This window comes from Lathyrus oleraceus, chromosome 2 (assembly GCF_024323335.1).
Source record: "Lathyrus oleraceus cultivar Zhongwan6 chromosome 2, CAAS_Psat_ZW6_1.0, whole genome shotgun sequence".
NCBI classification, from domain to species: domain Eukaryota; kingdom Viridiplantae; phylum Streptophyta; class Magnoliopsida; order Fabales; family Fabaceae; genus Lathyrus; species Lathyrus oleraceus.
The window spans coordinates 242,934,269-242,957,118 of NC_066580.1; the positions used below are offsets into that span (position 1 = coordinate 242,934,269).

The window sequence follows — 22,850 nt, forward strand, 5'->3', positions numbered from 1 at the left end:
GGTAAAGACATCGCTTTTTTTCCTGGTGAAAGCGCTCTCTAAAGTGGCTCTTTAAGCCCTTTAAGGGCCACTTTAGAGGGCACTTTTTAAAGAAAGCGCCCTCTAAAGTGGAAACTTTTAAGGGTTTAGAGGGCGCTTTTACTGGAAAGCGCCCTCTAAAGTGGAAATTTAAAGGGTTTAGAGGGCGCTTATTTTGGAAAGCGCCCTCTAAAGTGGGTGGTTATTTAATTTTTTTTAAAAGCGCTATATTTATTTATTTATTTTAGACAACCTGTATATTGAAGCAGTACACCTAAAACTGTATATTCTTATCATTTTTCAACACACAAAATATTATAAAATAACAATGGGAATGACCACAGCAAAAACATCAAAATATATTCTTATCATTTTTCAACATACAAAATATAAAACAATTCGAGGTATATGTTTTAAATCATAAACTAATGATTGAATATCTATTTTAGACAGTTTGCATCAGTGATTTACAGTACAAATTCATCTGGCACTGAAGTTTCTGCAGTACTTGTTAAATGATAATTCATCTAGAAGTACAAAATATACAGAAAAAATTACTATGATAGTTGAAATTTAGAAGTTTCAAGTCTTAAAATCAAACTATAAGTGGGGGCATTTCAAATCAAGAACATTTCTCTCTTTCACAAGACTGTTATCAGAAATTGAATGGAAACCTATTTGGAACGTAAACCAGGGATATTTTTAAGACCCATCTTGCCAAGGACAAGCTTAGGAATAGCTGGAGGGCTATCAAGCCCCATGCATCGACTGAACTCATTTACAAGCTCCACTAACCTATACTTATCTTTCCCCACTTTCTTGTTAGAGTTGTAGTAACCAAGCCATGCCTGATATGCTGCTTCTTTATTTTTCATCTCCACATTGGATAGAGCCCTTTCCACCTGTTAACAATTTAAAATGTAAGTGCATCGTTGGAATCACAGTGAGTTTAATGAACTCGAGGTGGCATTGTAATTTTGCTAAAGCTTTAAAATTTAGCTTTTGCCAAAATCATGGTGACACACCGCGATCCTGCCAAACTCGTAGCTAATCGTTGCTCCACATATTGGTTTGTTTGTCTAAAAACTAGCTAAAGTATTAGAAGAAAATCAATAATTGTCTCCCTTGTATATCCAAGTATACCTTTTTCTTAGTGTCAAGATCAACTGAAGGGACCGGAGCTTTCCCAATAGGTAAATCTTTTGCAGTAGCTAAAAAGAACTCTTCCCAAGGAGCTAGTAGCAGTATGCCCTGCCCTTCTTTTCCTCTTCGCCCCGTTCTACCTAGTCGATGTATATATTGTTCTCTATCAGCCGGTAGACCAACCTGTTCATTGTAGAAATGGAAGAAACATGACAATTTGAAATCAATAAAAGCGTTAAATAATTTGGCAAATCATAATCAAAAAGGCTTGCACTTTTAGCAAATGTATGTATTGAGTGTCCTTACGAGTATGCGTTAAACAGGATAGAAATTCATATGGACACGAGCATGCTGGTAATATAGTCACAAGTGAAACAAGGAAGGAGATCCAAATATACCTGTACAACAAGAGTAACATCTGGATAATCAACTCCACATGCAGATACATCCGAAGTAACCAAGATGAGACCCTTTGACTTCCGAAATTCATCAGAATACTCAATAAATGTATGAACAAAGAAAAATGAAACCAAAAATGAACAATAGCGAACGTCAGAAGAGAAACCAAGTAATATGAAGATTAGAAAAATACCTATGGTGTCAAAATCGAACAGCTAACAACGAATTAATAGAAGGAGGAAACGTCGTAGATCTAACAGAGGTGGAAGGAGAATGCCTTAGAAGTAGCGAAAATCGTAGCAGTGAGAACCCTAACGTGAAAAAGAACGAAAATAACAGAGAGTGAAATAACAAAATGCGCAGTATGTTATAACTTTAATGTTTACTAAAGGGGACCTTAGAGGGCGCTTGTGGAAAAAAAGCGCCCTCTAAAGGGGGCCTAAGAGGGCGCTTATGAAAGCGCTCTCTAAGGCTTTCCAAAAGCGCTTTATAAACTGGAAATGCACATGGACTTATAGAGCGCTTTTTTAAAAGCGCCCTCTAAGGGTAACCTTAGAGGGCGCTTTCTAAAAAGCGCCCTGTATTGTTGTCCCTCTATCTCCTCCTTATTTTTTCGCTTCATCTTAGAGGGCGCTTTATTACAAAAGCGCCCTCTAAAGTGCGCTGTCTATTCCAGTTGTTCGCTCCTTATTTTTTCGCTTCACTTTAGAGTGCGCTTTTGTAATAAAGCGCCCTCTAAGGTGCGCTGTCTATTCCAGTTTTTGGCGTAGTGCACGGTTTCGCTACAGTTTAGCTAGGAAAATTCAAATTAGCTACGAAATTCAAACAGCGCGCCAGGCTTAGGGTTTTCATGCTGATACGCAGTCGTTTTAGGTGCGCGCTTAGAAATTCAAAATTGTCACCAGTTCGAATCTGAGCGAGAGGATTTTTCAAAGCGCCTTGCATTTTTCTTCCTTTCCCTCCACATTTCATACCTTGGCTCCATTTTCATTTTCAAAATTTCTCCAAACTTCCAAAAATCATTAAAAATTGAAAAATGCTCCAATTGATCTCCAATTTTTTGCCTTATGATCCTTATCATGTCTAGTTTTTTATGAGTATAAATTGGAAAGTTGTGCCTGGCTTAAAAAATGATTTGTTCTAGGGTGATTGCACATGTATACATGTTTGACTTTGCCTTGTTCCATTCATCATAAAATGCTCAAAAATGATTCAATGCTTCTGAAATTTTGTGTGTGGATTCTAGACATGTTGAGTGATGTTTTGGCTTTGGTTTGAGATTTTTACCATGATCCAATTCTGTTTTACACTTATGCTAACTTGGTATGACAATTTGTGTCACACATTTGGTTGTCTGTTTTATGATATGTGATTGCCATGCCTAATGATGTCCAATGCCTCTAATATTTTGTGTGATGATCATGTCATATGTCCTGTTTACTCATGAATTTTGCCAAGATTATTTGAGTCATTTTTGATTTGATGTGCATTTGTTGCTTCTGATGTCTCAATGTGATCACCATTTGCATGCCTTGCCATGTTTTGCTCATGAAATGAATATGATTAATGATTTTGATGTGGGACTTTTTGAGATTTGTTCTTGATTGAATGAAGATGATTCATGTTAAATTTCATGTTCTGTTTTGGATTTTGGACCCTCCTTTGACCCTAGGCTTTGACCTAGTGGTTTGTGGCTTACATGTGGGTTTTGATTTCAGGTTTAAGCTTCCAAGTCCATAGTTGATGATGCTTCCTCATTTGAGTATTGATGTTTGCTCTTGATTACTAGCATTTGTGTGCTTTGTAGGTTGATGTTAATTCATTTGAGTTTGCCTTGTGGCTTGCACATTGTGAACATTGTCTGTCTGTTTGATATTGCTTGTTGAATGTTTGTCTGTACAGTTGAACTGATTAGTTTAGATTTTTCACAGGTACCTAAGTTGCTTCGAGTTCTTTTGAACTTGCATTGCTTTGCTTGGTTGCTTAACCACTGAGGTATAGCTCCTTTGACTTCATGTAGTCTGGAAGACCTGTCCTGTTATGTGGGCAGGCACCTGTCTGAAGCCCTCCCTAAGAGGCAATGCTTGTGAATGTTTACTTTTGTGCCAAGCAGGTAAAGACCTTTTCAGAGGCAATTGGCAGATAAAAGGGATGTGCAATCCATCCCCTGCTATTCAGTGTGTCATTCACTTTGCTCACACACCTTGTGTTGATGCATTGTGATAATAACCCAAGATCTCAGTTGTGTCAGTCATGTGGAGAAGAGTTCCTACATTCTGAACTCCCACACTTTCATTTGTCTGAAGCTCTCCCAGGCCAGGGATAAGAGTTGTGAGGTCTTACCCTCACTTCCTATTTCATCTGCTTCACCCTAACTCTCAATGTTAGGGTTAAGAGCTAACAACACCCCATTTCAGTTGGCTTGTTTTTACAGCCTAACCTTGTATGAGCCCAATTGTTTGCATATAGTGTGTGTGCTTGTTCTTTGTGCTTGTATGTGTTTGCCTGTGCTGTTTAGGATAGCTTGCTCCCTGTGCAAGTTAGATAGAAACCTCAACATAGGGATCGTATGCATGATAACTTCTAGGCTCGAGTCGTAGTCTCCCTAGTAGTTTGTGTCTCCCTTTGTATCTGGTTAGGCTAGAAGTTCTTTCCCTGTTTAGGGGAACTACGTCGCCCTGATCCTCATACCAGATGAGGTACGTAGGCAGGAGGTGAGCTGATCTCTCCGGGCGCCCTTTTTCTTTTTCAACCCTTTGTGTGTGTTGGAGTCCGACGTAAGTCCAGCGATTGACATTCGGTTTCCTGCGTGTTGTTTGTGTGGAGTCTGACGTAAGTCCAGCGATTGGCAGTTGGTTTCCTGTGTGTGTTTGTTGGTTCGGAGTCTGATGTAAGTCCAGCGATTGGCATTCGGTTTCCATGTTTGCCTGTTTGTGTGGAGTCTGACGTAAGTCCAGCGATTGGCAGTCGGTTTTCTGTTTTTGTTTTGTTTGGCGTGCGTTAGCCGAGCTACGAGTGCTCTGATTCTTCTCTAGTTAGAGAAGATACGTATGCATAGGATGCGACATCCTAGCGAGCACGTTTCCCCTGTCCCGAACTACGTCAACTCTGATGTCTGTGTCTGACAGACTACGTAGGCCCAGGATGCGATATCCTGCCGAGTTAGTTTCTTTTGTCTTTCTGTGTTTCCTTCCAGCCTTGTGTGGTGTTCGAGCAGTCTTTAGCAACCTTCTTTCTATTCTTTCTGAGCGTGGATCCCGTCGAGTTCGACGGATGCGTAGGGGTGCTAATACCTTCCCTTCGCATAACCGACTCCCGATCCCATCTTTCTCTGGTCGCGAGACCATGTCTTTTCCAGGTTTACTTTGAGCGTTTCCTTTCCCTCCTTTGGGATAAATAACGCACGGTGGCGACTCTGTTGTTTCGTTTTCCCGCCGGTTTTTTCGCGTAATGCGACAGGTCTGTTACCCTGTTGCTGTTGTTGGTACTGAGTTGGTTGACGTTGTGGTTGTTGTTGTTGCACTGGTGCTGCAGCCGGAATGGTCACAGCTGCGACATACGGTTGTTGATGATAAGTCTGAAAGTTGTTCCTTCTGATACCCCTGCTCTGATATGAAGACAAAGAATTTGCATCCCCCTCTCTCCGCTTCTGCCCTCCAATGAACGACTTCTTCACCCCTGATGATGATCCAACTTCATTCTGGATCTTGCACGTCTTCAAGTAATTCTCCACCCTCTCACCGATAGAGACTACATCAGCAACATTGGAGGCGTTGCAACCCACCAGGCGCTCCAAGTAAGACCCGGGCAGAGTGTTCATGAACATGTTGGCCATTTCCTTCTCCAACATCAAAGGCTGAACACGGGAAGCTGTCTCTCTCCCGCGTTGAGCAAATTCTCTAAAGCATTCATTGCTCTTGAGGGACAGATTCTGAAGTTGGGTTTTGTCAGACGCCATGTCTGCATTGTACTGATACTGCTTTACAAAGGCTTCAGCCAAATCTCTCCAGCAACGGATGTGGGCTCTGTCCAGCCTCATATACCATTCCACGGATGCCCCAGCTAGACTATCCTAGAAGAAGTACATAAGCAGCTTCTCATCATCGGAGTATGCAACCATCTTGCGGAAGTAGGCTTGCACATGAGTCTTCGGGCAAGAGTTGCCATTGTATTTGTCAAACACTAGGACTCTGAATTTTGGTGGCACCCTCACACCTGGGACCAGCCCCAAGTCAGCAACATCTACCCCCATAGCATTCTGTCCTTTTACAGCCTTAAGCCCCTCCTCCAATCTTCTAAACATGGGGTCCATGCCATGGCCCATGCCAAAGTCCTCCTGCATCAAAGTGAACTGATCCTCCTGATCATCATGAATGGGTTGTTGATCAGGGTTAGCACGTGGGACCGAGATAGGCCCTGGTCCACTGGGTCCGTTAACTTCTCCAACTGGAGGATCAGTTACCGTCTCTGGTTGAGTAGTGGCGAGATTCCTTTGCATCATCTGTCTAAGCTCCTGCTGTCCTTGAGCCACCCCCTAAACCACATCCATAAACTGAGTCATGCGGATCCTCATCTCGGCGAGTTCTGCTTGTAGGCCCTCCATAGCTCTCTGTTGGTTTCTGCGGGTACCGTACCTGTGAATTCCTGAGTCAGCTATCCTGCTAGTGGAACACCAAACAATATGAGAACCACTGCGGCGGTACCTGTTATGAAATACATGCAAATGAATATGTAAATGCAATGACATATTTATCAATTCCAAAGGGTATTCTACCCCCTTGATTCCAGTCTCACATCGGACAAATAGTGCAAGAAGACCGAGTCGTAGATAAGCTTCTGAGATCGAGATGCAATAAAGGAAAACCATTGTACAGATAAGTTCAAAGAGAAGGCCTTAGCCAACAGTATATCAAAAGAGGATTCCCACAACAAGCCTGTGGATCATCACTACAAAGCAACAAAGCAACTCAACAAGTAAAAAGAGGAACAAATGTCAGGAATCAGCCTCCTGTATACAACCTATAAGGACTGCTCCTAACTTCAGCCAGTAGTGCCATTGTGTCAGGATGATCTGGAGATTCTGTCAAACGCCGGATAAGCAAATTTCTCTTATGAATAACCCCATCCAATTCGTTTATGTGCTATATGTAGTAATCCCCCTTATCCTCCCCGAATACCTCTTCAAGTTTAGACCTCTTTAAACCCGCCAACACCTTGAGTTCTTCAATCTGTTCTTGAGCCTTGTCGAGTTGATATGTGATGTAACCATTGGTTGAACGGGCGCACAGAAGCTCATCGTTCTTCTCCTTCAGCAGAATCTTCAATTTCTCCATCTGACCAGTCAATTCAGCCACTATCTCCTCCTCTTTCGCCTTCCTAGAAGCTGAAAACGCATCCCATTGCTCTTTCCACCTAGCTAACTTACCATGGGCATCTGTTAACTGTTGCTTGACTCGCCTCAACTCAAGACTAGATGACCCCAAGGCTTTGTCTGTCTTCCTAAAGAAATTCACCTCCACAACCAATTTCTTCTCTACTTCCTCTTGCAATCTGACGACTTCCCCCTTCTGATATTCCGCCTCATGGTACAGATGCATACAGTCTTACAATCTCGCACTCAACTCCGAGTTTTCAGTTTGAAGTTCCTCCATGGCATTCTTCAATTTATCATACTCCTCTTGGCTCACCATTGTTGACTGCTCAGGAGTTGGTGGATACAAAGGTTCTTCAATAGGAAACGGCAAACCAAACTCTTCAACTCTTCCCTGAAGCCAAACTTCATACTGAGGATAAGTCCTGCAATCTCCTTTTCCAAGCACAGTCCTTCCTCTCTTGATCACCTTGAGCCAGGCCTCAACTGCCTTATGGGATACAGTCAGATCAGATGAAGAATGGAGAAACAGATATTCTTCCGCATCTTTTTCCAAAGGCGGGGTTCTTAAAGCGTATCCAAACTGTCTGACTGCTAGAGAAGGATTATAGTTGATTCCTCCTCTTCTTCCTACCAACGGTACATTCGGGAAGTTCCCACAACTGTGAATAATATTCGCCCGAAGCAAGTTCTGGTCTGACCACCAAGAAATATCTTTAGCTCTTATTCCCATCAATCTCTTCGACCAACTCAACGAGTCCTTGAGATCAACGAACGCTCCTGACTTGGGTATGTGAGAACTGAACCACTTATAAAACAAGGGGGCACAACAATTCACCAATCCTCCTTTTCTATTCTCGTTCCTGTGATGCACTAAATAAAAGAAATCTCCTAGCAAGGTCGGCACTAGATTACCCAACACAAAGAGACGTATTGCGTCTACGTCCACAAATTTTGCAACATTAGGGAACAGGACAATCCCGTATACGCAAAGGGCCAACACAACATTGAAACCTCTCTGATCACCATCTTCAAGCTTCTTCTTGGCTTCTCCCACTAGGAAACTCAGGTGAAAACCACTGACTCCTCCCTTCTGACACATATTAGACTTCAAGACTGACTTCCCCAGATATATGGCTGAAGCAACCATGCTGAGATCGGGCAGAAACTCGGAACTGTAGAATGGCAACTGCGCCTTGATAGGAACTCTGAGAAAACTGGCAACCTCCTCCAAAGTAGGGACCAAAATATAATCCGGGAATGTGAAACACCTCAATGGAGGGTCATAGAACTGCAGCAGTGTAAAGAGAGCATCGTGTTGATCTTTGGAGAGAACCATGACGAAGCTTAGAATCAAACCGTAATCCTTTCGGAATCCTTCTAGAGAATCCTGATCCATTAACTTCATCAACTGTTGAATGGGCTCCAAACAAACCACTGGAAACTTGTAGGCGACGTGTCTCTTTCTGCCAATATCCATCTTAGGAGAACCAGAAAACCCCAACCAGAATCAAGAAGAAGATATAAACCCCCTGGGCATAGATAAACATGTGTTAAAGGATATGAATGCAAAATGATGTGATGCAATGCGGTGACATGGAAATTAGGATTGTTGTATCTGCTTGAACATCTGTCGGGTCACATTGTCTGAAGAGAAACCCACTGGGGAATATAATACGAGATCAAAGCTCTGCTCCAAAAAACCGGGTTGGTTGAAGGTTGAGGTTTCCTGAATTTAGCCCTCCCCTCACTGGTAGGTTCTAAGAACAGAAGTTCGTCAGCTTCAGCCCCTCAGTCGAGAATAATACGTTTACCACTGAAGGTTTGACATTAGTACGGGATAAAAGACCTCCATTGACTCCCTTCAACAGGACATCCTAAAGCAAGTTTCCAGCCTCGGGGTCCTCGGATTGAGCAGCGAGAATGCGCCCACCAGAGCTAACATAACCGCGTCTTGGAGGAGAGGCCTTGACTGAGTCCTCGGGAAATGATCACCAGAGTCAACGATTTCTAAAGGAACATCTGTCGTTATGGAACACCCATAGGACAAAATATATCCAAAAGAAACCTCGTCTGGATGTGGGTCTCATAAACGACTTAACGTAGCAACATGCCACGCAAGCCTCATGATTATCCATTCTAAAACCTGTGTGTACGCTCAAGCCTGGGTAGTGGGCATATCTCTTATAAAACATCCCACCCCAACAAACAACCATCCCACAGAACCCACAGATACAACAAACATATGTACATGAATGCAATAAGGTAAAGCAGGTAAATAAATAATTGTACAAAAGAATAAACACCCAACAAACAAGAAACCTACAAAAGCTATGAGGGACTCGCTTAGGGAAACCGGGTCCCCAGCAGAGTCGCCAGCTGTCGCAACCTGAAAAAGTAGAATGCGAAAAAAAACAACCGGCGAAAAAGAAGACAGAAGAGTCGCCACCGTGCGTTATTTATCCCAAAGGAGGGAAAGGAAATGCTCGAAGAAAACCTGGAGAAAAGAAAGGAAAAGACAAGGTCTTGCAACCAAATATTGGGTTCGGGAGTCGATTATGCGAAGGGAAGGTATTAGCACCCCTACGCATCCGTAGTACTCTACGGGATCCACTCTTGTTGTTCTTGTCTAAAGGGTGTATGTGTATCTAATGTACTATTTACTAAAAGAAAAGGTTAAAAGAAAATGACTCGCACGGATGTCGCATCCACTGCACACGTATCTCATCTGAATATGAGAATCAGAGTCTTCGTAGCTCGGCTACATATGGGTGAAAGAGAAGTGTGCTCGCTAAGACATCGCGTCTTATGCCTACGTATCTCATCTGGAATGAGAATCAGAGCAAAACGTAGTTCAGCTAACTATGGGAATAAGGGTCTCGATTGCAACTAGGGCAAGAGAAAGGGAAGGCCTCGATCGCAACGAGGGCGAGAGAAAAGAATCGCAACGAGGGCGAAAGAAAACAATGATTAGTTGTTAGTTGTCAGTCAAAAACTCGGCAAGACATCGCATCTCGTGCCTACGTATCTCATCTGAACATGAGAATCAGAGTTGTCGTAGTTCGACTAACTACGGGTTAAGGATTGCCATCTGAACATGGACTTACAAAGGAGGACACCAGTTGTGTCAAAGGAAAGTGGGCAATGAGTTCACATCCTAGCAATAGGTGTCGCAGCTCCCTGAATCGAGTCTTAGGCAATTACCTCTTTGCGATAGAACAGACTGACATGCCACAGGATCGGAGACGCACGAAAGGTCTAAATAATGGGGAAGCTCTGCCCTAGAGTTGTCATGAAATATGGACCTAAGTGTTAGGATTTATAAATGGGAATATCTACCTAATGTTAGAATGCAAAGAATAAAGGAACTATACCTATGTTATCATACAAAGAGAGAGGGAATTCTACCTATGTTATCATACAAAGAATAAGGGAATGCTACCTATGTTATCATACAAAGGGTTCTACCTAATGGGTGTTACCTAAACGGAACAGGAGTCGACGGATGGAGCACAGAGAGGAGTGGGGTAAAGGGTGGATGGCGATGCACGAAGCAATCGACTTACAGGTAGATGGTGATGCGTGAAGCAATCGACTTACGAGATAAATGGAGATGCATGAAGCAATCGACTTACAAAAGGATGGATGAATACGTGCTGGTTCTGTTAAGTTTTGAAAATGATTACTCGACATTGGATCGAGCTTTTGATCTTGTTTTGAAATGATTATCGGATGTTTGTTTTAATTCTTGTATTAACAGATGAATAAAGAATGAAAGAATAAACATTATACACTTCATGGGAGAGGGGTACATTTGTTATGAATGGGGGTTGTTCATGGTAATCAAACAATAATAATATATGCCTCATACACCATACAAGTAGGCAACAGTTAATCAAACAGATAAATAAACAAAGTATATGATCAAATCAAATAATCAAAGAATGAAATAATGGAACATTAAACCATGCATGAGAGTATGGACATGTTAAATAATCAAACAATAGTGAACATGGATGAAATAAACAAGTATAAAAAATATCAGATGAATCAGACAGATGAAACTATGCACACAAAGGATCAATGAATAATTTAATCGGGAAATGATGCAATGATCAAATAAAATCAAGATGAAAGGCCTCTAATATGTGGCATATGATATGAACAAGGGAGGATCAAAAGATCTCTTCAATTGCCCTAAGCAATCCCTAAGTCAAACATCAATCATAGAAAAGTCAACTGTAAAGTCAAGTCAAATTAAAAAATATGGAATAAATAGTAAATTAATCAAGAAAATTATGAAAAATTAAAATAACTAAGGTGGGGTTAGGAAATCATCATCCCTCAAAAAGATTTTAAATATAATGTGAATTAGTGTATAAATTAATTGAGATAAAACAAAAGTCAAATGAAAAGTCAACCCAACAAAATAGGTCAAAAATAAATCCAAAATAAATTGAAAATGGGAAATAAAATTCCAAGAAAAGGTCAGGTTGACCATAAGACATTGGTCAACCCTCATCCCAAAAATCAGAAGTTAAAAATAAATTTAAGCTATGAAAATTAAATTAATAAGAACAAGCGTGTCAAAATGAACCATTTAGAATAAACAATTAAAATGAAATATTAACATTAAATAAATATGAAAATAAAAATTAAAATAAATTAAATAAAACATTAATAAATGTGAAAAATATTTTTTGGTATTTTTATGAATAAATAAAATATTTTTATTAATTAAAAACGAAACAGAAAATAGAATGAATAAAAAAAATGGAAATGAAAATAAAATGTGATAATGGTTAATGGGCCAGGAAGGGAGGTGTGGATAGTAGTAGCACGCTAGGCCCGGTTCACATGATCTATTCCAACGCGTGACAACATAATGAAATGTTTTATTAAAATAAACCAATGTGACATTATCAATCAGGCAAGCTTTCATTAAAAGTCACTAAATGACAAAAGAATACGAGCGGCCAGGATTTCATGCAGCGTGCGGGATCGAACGGTTTACAGGTTGACACGCATCATCTTCTTCATGCAAACTAAACCCTAGGGCCATGCACTATTGAAAATGCGAAAAACGCAGCAAACCTTCCCCATCTTCCAACCAAGATTGCTCATGTTATGGTTCACAAAATGGGATGATATAAAAAGCAAAGTTCAAGTGCAAAATGAGTAGAACACCATGGTATTTTATTTCATTAAAAATAATGGCCTTAGCATAGAGAAAAGTGAACAACAAGGGGAGCATGTGAGCACGGATATAACAGCAAACAACAACATAAACTCAAGCTTAATGAACATGCCTCATGTTGAGGGCTTCATAACCAAACATGGCATAGTATTAACATGGAAAATAAGCACAAAACAAGCATGGCATAATAGAAAAATAATCATGAAGTAAGCATGGTGAACATGAAAAGAGAGTAATGAACAAGTATGAATGAGCATGAAATGAGCAAGGCCATGGAAGAGAGTAGTAAGCTTACCTAGTGGATGCAAGGTCCACTGCCTCTTGGTATTGGAGAGGATGGAAGGAAAATGAGGTGCTTTGAAACTTCAAGAACTTGTGAAAATGAAATGGATCTTTTGCTTGCCTTGCTTACTTTTAGAATAGCAGCCACCACCACCTCAGATTAGGGTTTAGAAGCTTTAAATATGTGGGTCTAATGTGTCTGAGTGGGCTGAAATGTTTGGTTTGGATTCATGAGCAAAAAGTGCAAAAAGTGAGGTGGTGAAAGTAAGCTCTAATTATGGAAAAACTTAAGTTAATGAACAACAAAAGTACATAGCCAAATAAGGTAAAGAGTGTGTTGGTCGATTTTGTGGTCTGGCTGCAGCAGGGCATGGCTTGAAAATAAGTTCAAGAGGGTGACTTTAGGACTATGTATCTTAATGAATACATGACCAAATGACAAGGCAGTGCAAACAGTAGGAAGAGTGCATGGAGCTTAACATCTTTCATGTTGAACACAAGTTGAAATTATGAGTGGAAAAAGGTGAAAAATGGCCATGAAGTCGTGTCTCATCATCTGCAAAATGGCTGGGCCAGTTTGGCCTAAATGCTGCCTAAAAATTCAGTTCATGATGCCAACTTTAGATGAGTGCATCTCTCAAACCAATTATCCAAATGGGATGATTCCAAAAGGATGTGAAAGAGGACATAGCAAGGTACAATTGTCATGAAGAAATTATTTTCAAAAGATGCCTTGAAATGCAAGAAATCTGGCCAAGAAGTCTTGACAAATTTTGCAGACTTTGGACTTAGAAAATTTTCTAAGTGTCCTGAAATAATGTCTCACTTTGACCAAGCATAACTTTCTCAATTCAAATCCAAATGGAACAAACTTTATATCCCTAAAAAGCGTGGAACAAGAGGAACAACTTTCATGTTGGAGAAATTTTCAAATGGAGCTTGCATCTTGATGGAAAATGGGCTTAAAGTGAGTGCAACAATCATGAAAACTTGCCCTAAATGGAAAATCAACTATTTCCAAATTTAGTAACTTTTTCAATTCCTGATTAAATGATGAATCCATGATCCAACCTTGATCAAATTTCACATGTAGGATCCCTTAGGCATGGATTTTGATATTCCACCCTCAAAATGTCAGGAGTTGACTTTTCTGGCCCCACAGTTGACTTTTCCCAAACTGTCTGATTCCCGATTCCATTGATCAATTGAAGCACCTCTGGCTCAAATAAAGAGCTGATTTTTTGTATGTAGACCCTTGTGGACATATGGAGGGCCATGGAAAAGAGTTTTACCCAAAGAATCAAAAATAGACTGATTTTATACCAAACCCTAGTTTAGGGCAAGATGGTCAAGAACTGATTGCACTGATTGCCAATGGATCTTTCTGAGATAATTGTGAATCTTCCTAGGCCAAGATGCCTCTCTAATCATGACATGAATGAGACCCCTTTACTTCCAACCAAACATTGCATGTTGCAGGTATCCATGAAACCCTAATTTCTGATTAAATCCATATGTACATTCTGAGAGCTCTGAATCCTCCACTGATGAACTGAGGACCATAATAAGACATATGGAACCCCTTGAGACCTTTGAGACTTGTATATATAGAAAATGAAGTCCAATTCTCAGTCTTGATTTGTGTGGGCTCCTTCTGTTAAGGAGTGATCAATCAAACCCTGATTTCCCAAGTCACTAATGTAGTATGCAATGAGTATGACCTAGTATGATGCTAATGAGGTGAAACAATAATCCCATGCTTTCCATGAAAAAATGAAGGGTAAATTTTGGGGTATTACAACCTTGACTCTGGTTTTTGTTATCTTGTGGGGGTCGCTGATTCCGAGAAACTGGAGCCTGTGGAGGCTACTGATACTGAGGTTGGTATGCAGGTTGCTGATATTGAGCAGCAGTAATGTAGGGATAAGGGTAGTATGGCACATGAGACATAGGTGCTTAAACTTGATGGCAGAAATTTACCATCACAACACTTGCCACAACCTCTTTCTTCTTAGCAAAACCCTGAGATTGTTTGGCCACTGTCTGGCTATCAACACTAGCACTCTTTCCGGTTTTCATCCCATTCTCAATGTGTTCTCCAATGGTTAATATGTATGCAAAATTGAATGACGAGCTACCAACCATCTTCTCATAGTACAAACCTTGGGGTGTGCTCGTCTAAGGAAGTCTAACATAGATGCCAATCTCATTGTCAAAGGAGGTATCAGAGGGTTAACTTCGTAGTTTCTATTGGAAAAAGATTTTTCTTTTGCTAATGCTAAAAGCATGGTGGCATTCAAGACTGTTCTTGCTTTACTCATCTATGGTTTGGTCTTGTTTTCCAACATTGACAATTTTGTTGATGTTAATGCTATGAGGATCTTCTTGATTAGGAATCTGGTTCCAACTTTTCTCAGTGATACTTATTTCTCCATTCATCATAGAACTTCTAAAGGAGGTGGAACTATTATCTGTTGTGCGCCTTTACTATACCAGTGGTTTATTTCGCACTTGCCGCAGTCTCCTATCTTCCAAGAAAACAAGGATTGTTTAAGGTGGTCTCAAAGACTCATGTCTCTCACTAATGATGACATTACTTGGTACTCTTCTATTTACGACTACGTCGAGATTATTGATAGTTGGGGAGAGATCTCTAATGTGCCTCTTCTTGGTACACAAGGGGGAATCAACTATAATTTTGCTTTGGCAAGACGTCAACTCGGGTTCAATACGAAGGACAAACCTAAGAACACTTTGTTAAAAGGTTTATTTTTCCAATAAGGGAAAGACACTCAAGGGTTGAAAGCTAGGATAGTGCATGCTTGGCACAATATTCATAAGAAAGGGAAATGTGAGCTTGGATTGAGGAATTATATAGCTTTGGAGCCTTACACTGGTTGGGTGAAAAAGAGAGCAAAAGAGTTCAAGCTGTCATACGCTTATGAAAGACCTATATCCTTAGTAATGGTTAAATCTCCCACTATTAAATGCATAGAGGAGTTGCGAGAGGCTTTGGATAGGATGAAGTCGGAGAGGGATGATTGGGAAGACAAATTTCACACCTCACACCTTGAGAAAGCAAAATTGCAGAAACAACTAAAGGAAAAGGATGACTTGATAGAATTACTCGAGCAACATGTTGTGAAGAGATCAAAAGGCCAAGGGGATTTATTTTCCTCTAATAGTTCATCATCTACTCATCTTCCTACTTCCGGCGTTTGGAAAGGTATTGTATACCAACTTGTAATAGAGAAGGATGTTATGAAAAGCAACTATGATAGAGAGATCAAAAGGCTTCACAAGAAGTATCACCTTGAAGTTGGGTCGTCATCGGACAAGATTCCATAGATCTAGCTTCTCTCTGTTTATGATAATTCAAATTGTACTTCTGATTGTAACCCTTTATATATTAATAAAATAATATTTTTAGTACATCGAAATATGTTATTCTTATGTTTGCAATTTATGTCTTAAACTTTCTTGAAAAATAATAATAATAACATTCACATTTGCATTTTCATATCATGCATCATGTTGCATCTTGGTCTTTCTTTGAGTAAGTTTGCCAGGGGTCTTATTTATTGCTTGGTCTTCATTCAGACAAGTTGTCTCATCGGTACAATACTCGAGCTAATTAGTTGAAGAAGATGGGCCGCCTAGAGCAAGAGAATCGTGAACTCCGTGAAGAGGTGACAGCTTTGAAGGACGGTTATGAGAGGCTTAATGCTATCATGGAAGCTTTGGCGGCTCTTAAGAATCATCCTCCACCTCCTCCTCTTCAGACTCCGCTTTAGAAGACCATGATTTCCGAGATTGACTCTACGCCCGTCTTTATGGCTCCTATCAGTGCTCCGCAACACCACATGCCTTCTGGTTTCCCTTGAGGCATGCCTCCCAACTTTGTTCCTGAAGGGTACCAACCTGAAGTTCCAATGGCTCAACATGTGATGTTAGCACCACCTCTTATGGTTCATGTTGTTCCTTATGCCTAAGAACATGTTTTTCATGCTGACCAAATCGAGACCGTTGGTGTTTATGAAAGAATGGACGAGTTCCAAGATCAATTTCAGGCTATGCAGAAAGAGATTCAGGCTTTAAGGGGGAAAGATCTATTTGGGAAGAATGCTCATGATTTGTGCTTGGTTCATAATGTGAAGATTCTGCATAAGTTCAAAGTTCCGGATTTTGAAAAGTATAAAGGAAACTCTTGTCCTCTGAGTCATCTGGTGATGTACGCTCGTAAGATGTCGACTTAGACTGAAAATCATCAATTCTTGATCCACTACTTTCAAGATAGTTTAACTTGAGCTTCTCTGAAATGGCATGTGAGGCTCGATAGTACTTAGATCCGAACATTCAATGACCTAGGTGAGGCTTTTGTTTGCCAGTACAAATATAATGTCGACATGGCACCGGACAGGAATAAACTCTGTGCTATGTCCCGCAAGGAAAAAGAAACCTTTAAGGAATATGCGCAGAGGTGGAGCGAGATCGCTGCACGGGTTAGTCCTCCATTGGAGGAAAAGGAAATGACAAAGTTGTTTTTGAAGATGTTGAGTCTGTTCTATTACGAGAGGATGGTTGCGAGTGCGCCTAGTGAATTTACTATAATGGTGAATATGGTTTTAAGATTAGAGGAAGGTGTCCGTGAAGGACGGATGAAAGAAGGTGGTTCATCTGATGGTTCCAGAAAATATGGGAATGGTTTACCCAAGAAGAAGGAACACGATGAAACGCTATCTCGCAAGAGAGACGTAGAAGGCTTCTGAGGAACAGTCAACGCCATCAACACGTGGCGTAAGTTACTCCAATTATTAATTCTGCTCCAGTTGCTCAAACAAAACCTAGTTATCAACCGTGTTTCCAGCAACACACAAATCAACAAAATCAATAGAATCGTGCCAGAGGCCTGTACAATTTGACCCAATTCCCATGACTTATGCAGAGATGTTTCCTGCTTTAATTCAGAAGAATTTGGTGCAAACAAGTACTCCATCGGCTGTTCCAAAAGAGCTTCGTGGTGGTATAAACTTGACCAACATTGTGCATTCCACCAAGGAGCACATGGCCATGATATTGAGAATTGTTTCACTTTGAAGGATGAGGTAAGAAGATTAATGCAAAGTGGTATTTTGTCATTTGAAGATTCTAATCCCAATGTACAATTAATCTGCTACCCAAACACGACAATGCAACTGTGAATATGGTCGAAGGATGTCCTAGAAAGTATCAAGTTTTTAATGTCAATCTGATAAGAATATCCTTGGTTGAAATGCATGCTACTTTATGTGAATTGAGATATTATGAGCATGACCATGCTTCTTGTCAAGTTTGTTCTGGAGATCCCCAAGGATGTGCTGTTGTGAAAATAGACTTGCAAGAGATGTTGGATCAGAACCTTATTCAAGTTATGAGGGATAGAAATGAAGATGAGCATGAGGTGAACCTTATAATTCATCATTTTAATCTCGCATAACCGGTTGTGATTAAATATGATGGTCAGAAGACCGTTGTTTCTCCGTTGGTTATTCGTTTGGCGGGTCCTACACCTTACAAGTCATATAAAGTTATGCCTTACAAGTATAATGCTACTATGGTAGAAGATGGCAAAGAAGTGCCTATTCCTGCTTTTCCATTCATTGTGAACATTGTCGATGTAAGTGGTGTGACCCGAAGGTGGTCGGATATTTGTTGCTGCAGCCCCTAAGAGGACTGAAGATATGGTGTTAAAGAAATCGAATTTAGAGAAAACTCCTGTTGTACAAGTCATCCGATCTAGTATTATGAATCATAATGTTGATCAAGATGAAGTGCTGAAATTGATCAAGAAGTGTGATTTCAATGTGGTGGACCAGTTGTTGCACACTCCGTCCAAGATATTCGTGTTATCCCAACTGATGAGTTCAGAAGCACACCGAGAAGCTTTGCAGAAAGTCCTAGAGCAGGCCTATATGGACCATGGCGTGACAATTGATCAATTTGATGGCATTATGGCCAATATTACCGCATGTAACAATTGGAGCTTCATTGATGAAGAGCTGCATGAGCAGGGAAGAAACCACAACTTGGCCCTTCATATCTCTATGAACTGTCAAGAAGATGCCCTATCCAATGTGTTGGTGGACATTGGATCCTCTCTGAATGTTCTGCCTAAGACTATGCTATCTAAACTTGCTTACCAAGGTGCTCCAATGAGATTCATTGGAGTTGTTGTGAAGGCTTTCGATGGCTCGATGAAGACTGTAACTAGGGAGGTTGATCTCCCGATAAAGATAGGTTCGTGCTTATTTCAGATCACTTTTTCAAGTGATGGATATTCATCCCGCCTACAATTGTCTCTTAGGATGTCCGTGGATTCACGGGGCTGGGGCAGTTACATCAACTCTACACCAGAAGTTGAAGTTTGTGAAAATTGGGAAGTTAGTGATCGTGGATGGTGAGCAGGCTATGTTGGTGAGTCATCTCTCTTCATTTTTATATATTGATGCCGACGAAGCTGAGGGGACGTTGTTTTAAGCTCTTTATGTTGACAATATTACTGTTAAGAAGAATGGTGAATCCATGTCATCCTGGAAAGATTCCCAGTTTGTGGTAGAGAATGGTCAATTTTCTATATGGGGACAAATTGTTGAGCTTGTTGAGAACAAGAACATAGTTGGTTTGGGTTTTTCACCTAGTGCAACCCGAAGAGATTTAAAAATAATTCAAGAAGTGTTTCATAGTGTTGGTTTTATTCATTCTAAGGATCAATCTGAGGCCGCAATCTTAGAAGACAATGAAGAGCAACAAGTGCCAGACTTTGTGACACGTGGATCGGTGTGCCAGAATTGGATTGTTGTTGATGTTCCTTATGTTATTTACTTGTCAAACTAATATGTTTGTTTTTGTTATTTTAAAAATCCTTTCACTATGCCCAAGGTGAAAGTGAATCTATGTGGGATTTGTTTCAAATTTCATTATCATTAATAAAATATTATTTCATTTATTCATATTATGTTTTTTCCTTTTTGCTTATTCTGGAAAATGGTAACATAAAAAACATAATAATCACTTTTATATCTGCATCACAATGTGCGTTTATTTGTTCATATTCTAAAATCAAGCATAAAATCATTGTGCAGATTAATTGTTAAACCCTTTAAAAACAATGACCACATTCCCTCTCCCAACTTTGAATTTCTTGTGTTCGAAATGGAAGAAGAGGATGACGAAGAGATTCCTGATGAGATTTCTCGGTTGCTTGAGCACGAAGAGAAGACCATTCAGCCTCATAAAGAGCCATTTGAAGTGATTAATCCGGGTTCCGAAGATAACAAGGAGGAAATCAAGATTGGGGCACTGCTTTGTCCAGATGTTAAGAAGAGGGTGGTAGAGCTTCTTAGAGATTATATGGATGTGTTTTCTTGGTCTTATCAAGATATGCTAGGTCTTGATACTGATATTGTGGAGCATCGATTTCCGTTGAAGCCAGAGTGTCCGCCAATTAAGCAGAAGTTAAGAAGAACTCACCCTGATATTGAGGGGCAAAAGCAGATTGATGTTGGGTTCCTTGTTACTGCTAAGTATCCTCTATGGGTGGCTAACATTGTACTCTTTCCAAAGAAAGATGGTAAAGTTCGGATGTGTGTTAATTATAGAGACTTGAACAAAGCTAGTCTGAAAGATGATTTTCCTCTACCACACATTGACATGTTGGTAGATAATACAGCTAAGTTCAACGTCTTATCCTTTATGGATGGGTTCTCCGGTTATAATCAGATCAAGATGGCAGCTGAAGACATGGAAAAAAATAACATTTATTTTGGGGAACATTCTGCTATAGAGTGATGCCTTTTGGTTTAAAGAATGCTGGTGCAACGTACCAAAGAGCCATGACTACTCTTTTCCATGACATGATGCACAAAGAGATATAAGTCTATGTTAATGATGTGATTACTAAGTCGAATACTGAATAAGATCATGTTGAGTATTTGTTGAAGCTATTTCAGTGGTTGAGAAAGTTTAAACTTCGGTTGAATCATAATGAATGTACTTTTGGTGTCCGTTCAGGAAAGTTGTTGGGTTTCATTGTTAAACAGAAAGTTATTGAAGTAGATCTGATAAAGTCAGAGTCATTCAAGAGATGCCTGCACCAGAGACAAAAAAGCAAGTCAGAGGGTTCCTCGGGCGTCTGAATTATATATCTAGATTCACATCTCACATAACTGGCACGTGTGGGCTAATCTTCAAGCTTCTCCGCAAAGATCAAGGTTGTGTTTGGACAAAGGACTGCCAGAAAGCTTTTGAAAACATCAAGGAGTATCTGCTTGAACCTCATATCTTTTCTTCTCCAGTGGAAGGAAGACCTTTGATTATGTATTTGAATATATTAGAAGAGTCCATGGGTTGTGTGCTTGGACATCAAGATGAAACTGATAGAAAGTAGCATGACATCTACTATCTGAGTAAGAAGTTTACAGACTATGAGTCTCGGTACTTCATGCTTGAAAAAACTTATTGTGTTTATCCTGGGTTTCCAAATGTTTACGCCAGTATATGATCAATCATACCACTTGGTTGATATAAATGGATCCAATCAAGTATATCTTTGAAAATATTGTTTTAAATGGAAGGATTGCTCGTTGGCATATGCTATTATATGAATATGATATTGAGTACCAAACTTAGAAAGCGATTAAAGGAAGTATTCTTGCAGATCATTTGGCTCACTGGTCGATCATTGATTATCAATCCATCAGGTTTGACTTCCCCGATGAAGATGTTATTTACTTAAAAGCTAAAGATCGCGATGAACGGTTGCCCGGAGAAGGACCAGAACCTGGATCTCGATGGGGTTTAGTGTTTGGCGAAGCTGTTAATGCTTATGAAAATGGAATTGGGGCAATCAATTTTAAGCCTAAGGTTTCTCATGTCCCTTTTACTGCAAGATTGATGTTTGATTGTACGAACAATATGGCAGAATATGAAGCTTGTACCATGGGTCTTGAAGAAGCCATTGACTTTAGAATTAAAATCCTATATATGTGTGAAGATTCAACCCTGGTGGTTAATCAGATTAAAGGAGAATGGGAGACTCGTCATCCTGACTTAATTCCTTACAAAGATTATGCAAGGAGGTTGTCAACCTTCTTCAATAAAATAGATTTTCAACATATACCTCGTGAAGAAAATCAGATGGCGGACGCTCTGGCTACTGTGTCTTCTATGTATAAAGTAAATCGTTGGAACGACGTGCCCATCATCATAATTATACGCCTTGATAGACCTGCTTATGTGTTTGCAGCAGAAGAAGTTACAAATGATAAACCCTGGTATTATGATATTAAGTGTTTACTCCAAAGTCAGGAGTACTCGCTTGGGGAGTCCAGCAAAGATGAGAAGACTTTGAGAAGATTGGATGGCAATTTCTTTCTCAATGAAGAAGTGTTGTACAAGAGAAACTTTGACATGGTCTTGCTCAGATGTGTTGATAGACATGAATCATACATGTTAATGCAAGAAGTTTGTCGCATTACGTGAAAAACCGGCGGGAAAAAGACACAGAGCCGCCACCGTGCGTTATTTATCCCAAAGGAGGGAAAGGAAACGCTCGAAGTAAACCTGGAAAGGAAATGGTCTCGCGACCAGAGATTGATGGGATCGGGAGTCGGTTATGCGAAGGGAAGGTATTAGCACCCCTACGCATCCGTCGTACTCGACGGGATCCACGCTCAGAAAGAATAGAAGAAAGGTTGCTAGGTAACTGCTCAAACACTACACAAGAAAGAATAAAACACATATGGAAGACGGAAGAAGGACTCGGCAGGATATCGCATCCTGGGCCTACGTAGCTTGTCAGAAACAAACATCAGAATCGATGTAGTTCGGGGATATCGGAAACGTGCTCGCTAGGACCTCGCATCCTATGCATACGTATCTTCTCTAACCAGAGAAAGAATCAGAGCACTCGTAGCTCGGCTAACGCACGCTGAAACAAAACACCAACAGGAAACCGACTACCAATCGCTGGACTTACATCAGACTCCACACAAACAAACACCCACAGGAAACCGACTGCCAATCGCTGGACTTATGTCAGACTCCAAACAAACAACCACACACAGGAAACTGACTTCCAATCGCTGGGCTTACGTCAGACTCCACACAACTCAAGGGGGTTGAAAAAGAAAAAGGGCGCCCGGAGAGATTTGCTCATCTCCTGCCTACGTACCTCATCTAGTATGAGGATCAGGGCGACGTAGTTCCCCTTAACAGGGAAAGAACTTCTATCCTAACCAGAGACTAGGGAGATAACAAGCTACTAGGGAGACTACGACTCGAGCCTAGAAGTTTTCATGCATACGATCCCTATGTTGAGGTCTCTAATCCTAACTTGCACAGGAAGCAAGCTAGCCTAAACAGCACATAAGCAATCACAAGCACAAGTATCACACACTATAT

The 22,850-nt window shown here is 40.4% G+C and overlaps 1 protein-coding gene across 1 annotated transcript; it reads right to left on the reverse strand.

Annotated features, from left to right (window-relative positions):
• Nucleotides 1-407: 407 nt before the first annotated feature.
• LOC127122748 (DEAD-box ATP-dependent RNA helicase 31) lies at nt 408-14,555 on the reverse strand. Its single transcript, XM_051053037.1, has 4 exons — nt 14,391-14,555; nt 1,560-1,658; nt 1,162-1,344; nt 408-920 (listed from the first exon to the last, which is right to left on the reverse strand). Exons 1-4 carry the CDS (start codon nt 14,553-14,555, stop codon nt 693-695), a joined length of 675 nt encoding a protein of 224 aa, XP_050908994.1. The 3' UTR covers nt 408-692.
• Nucleotides 14,556-22,850: the final 8,295 nt, after the last annotated feature.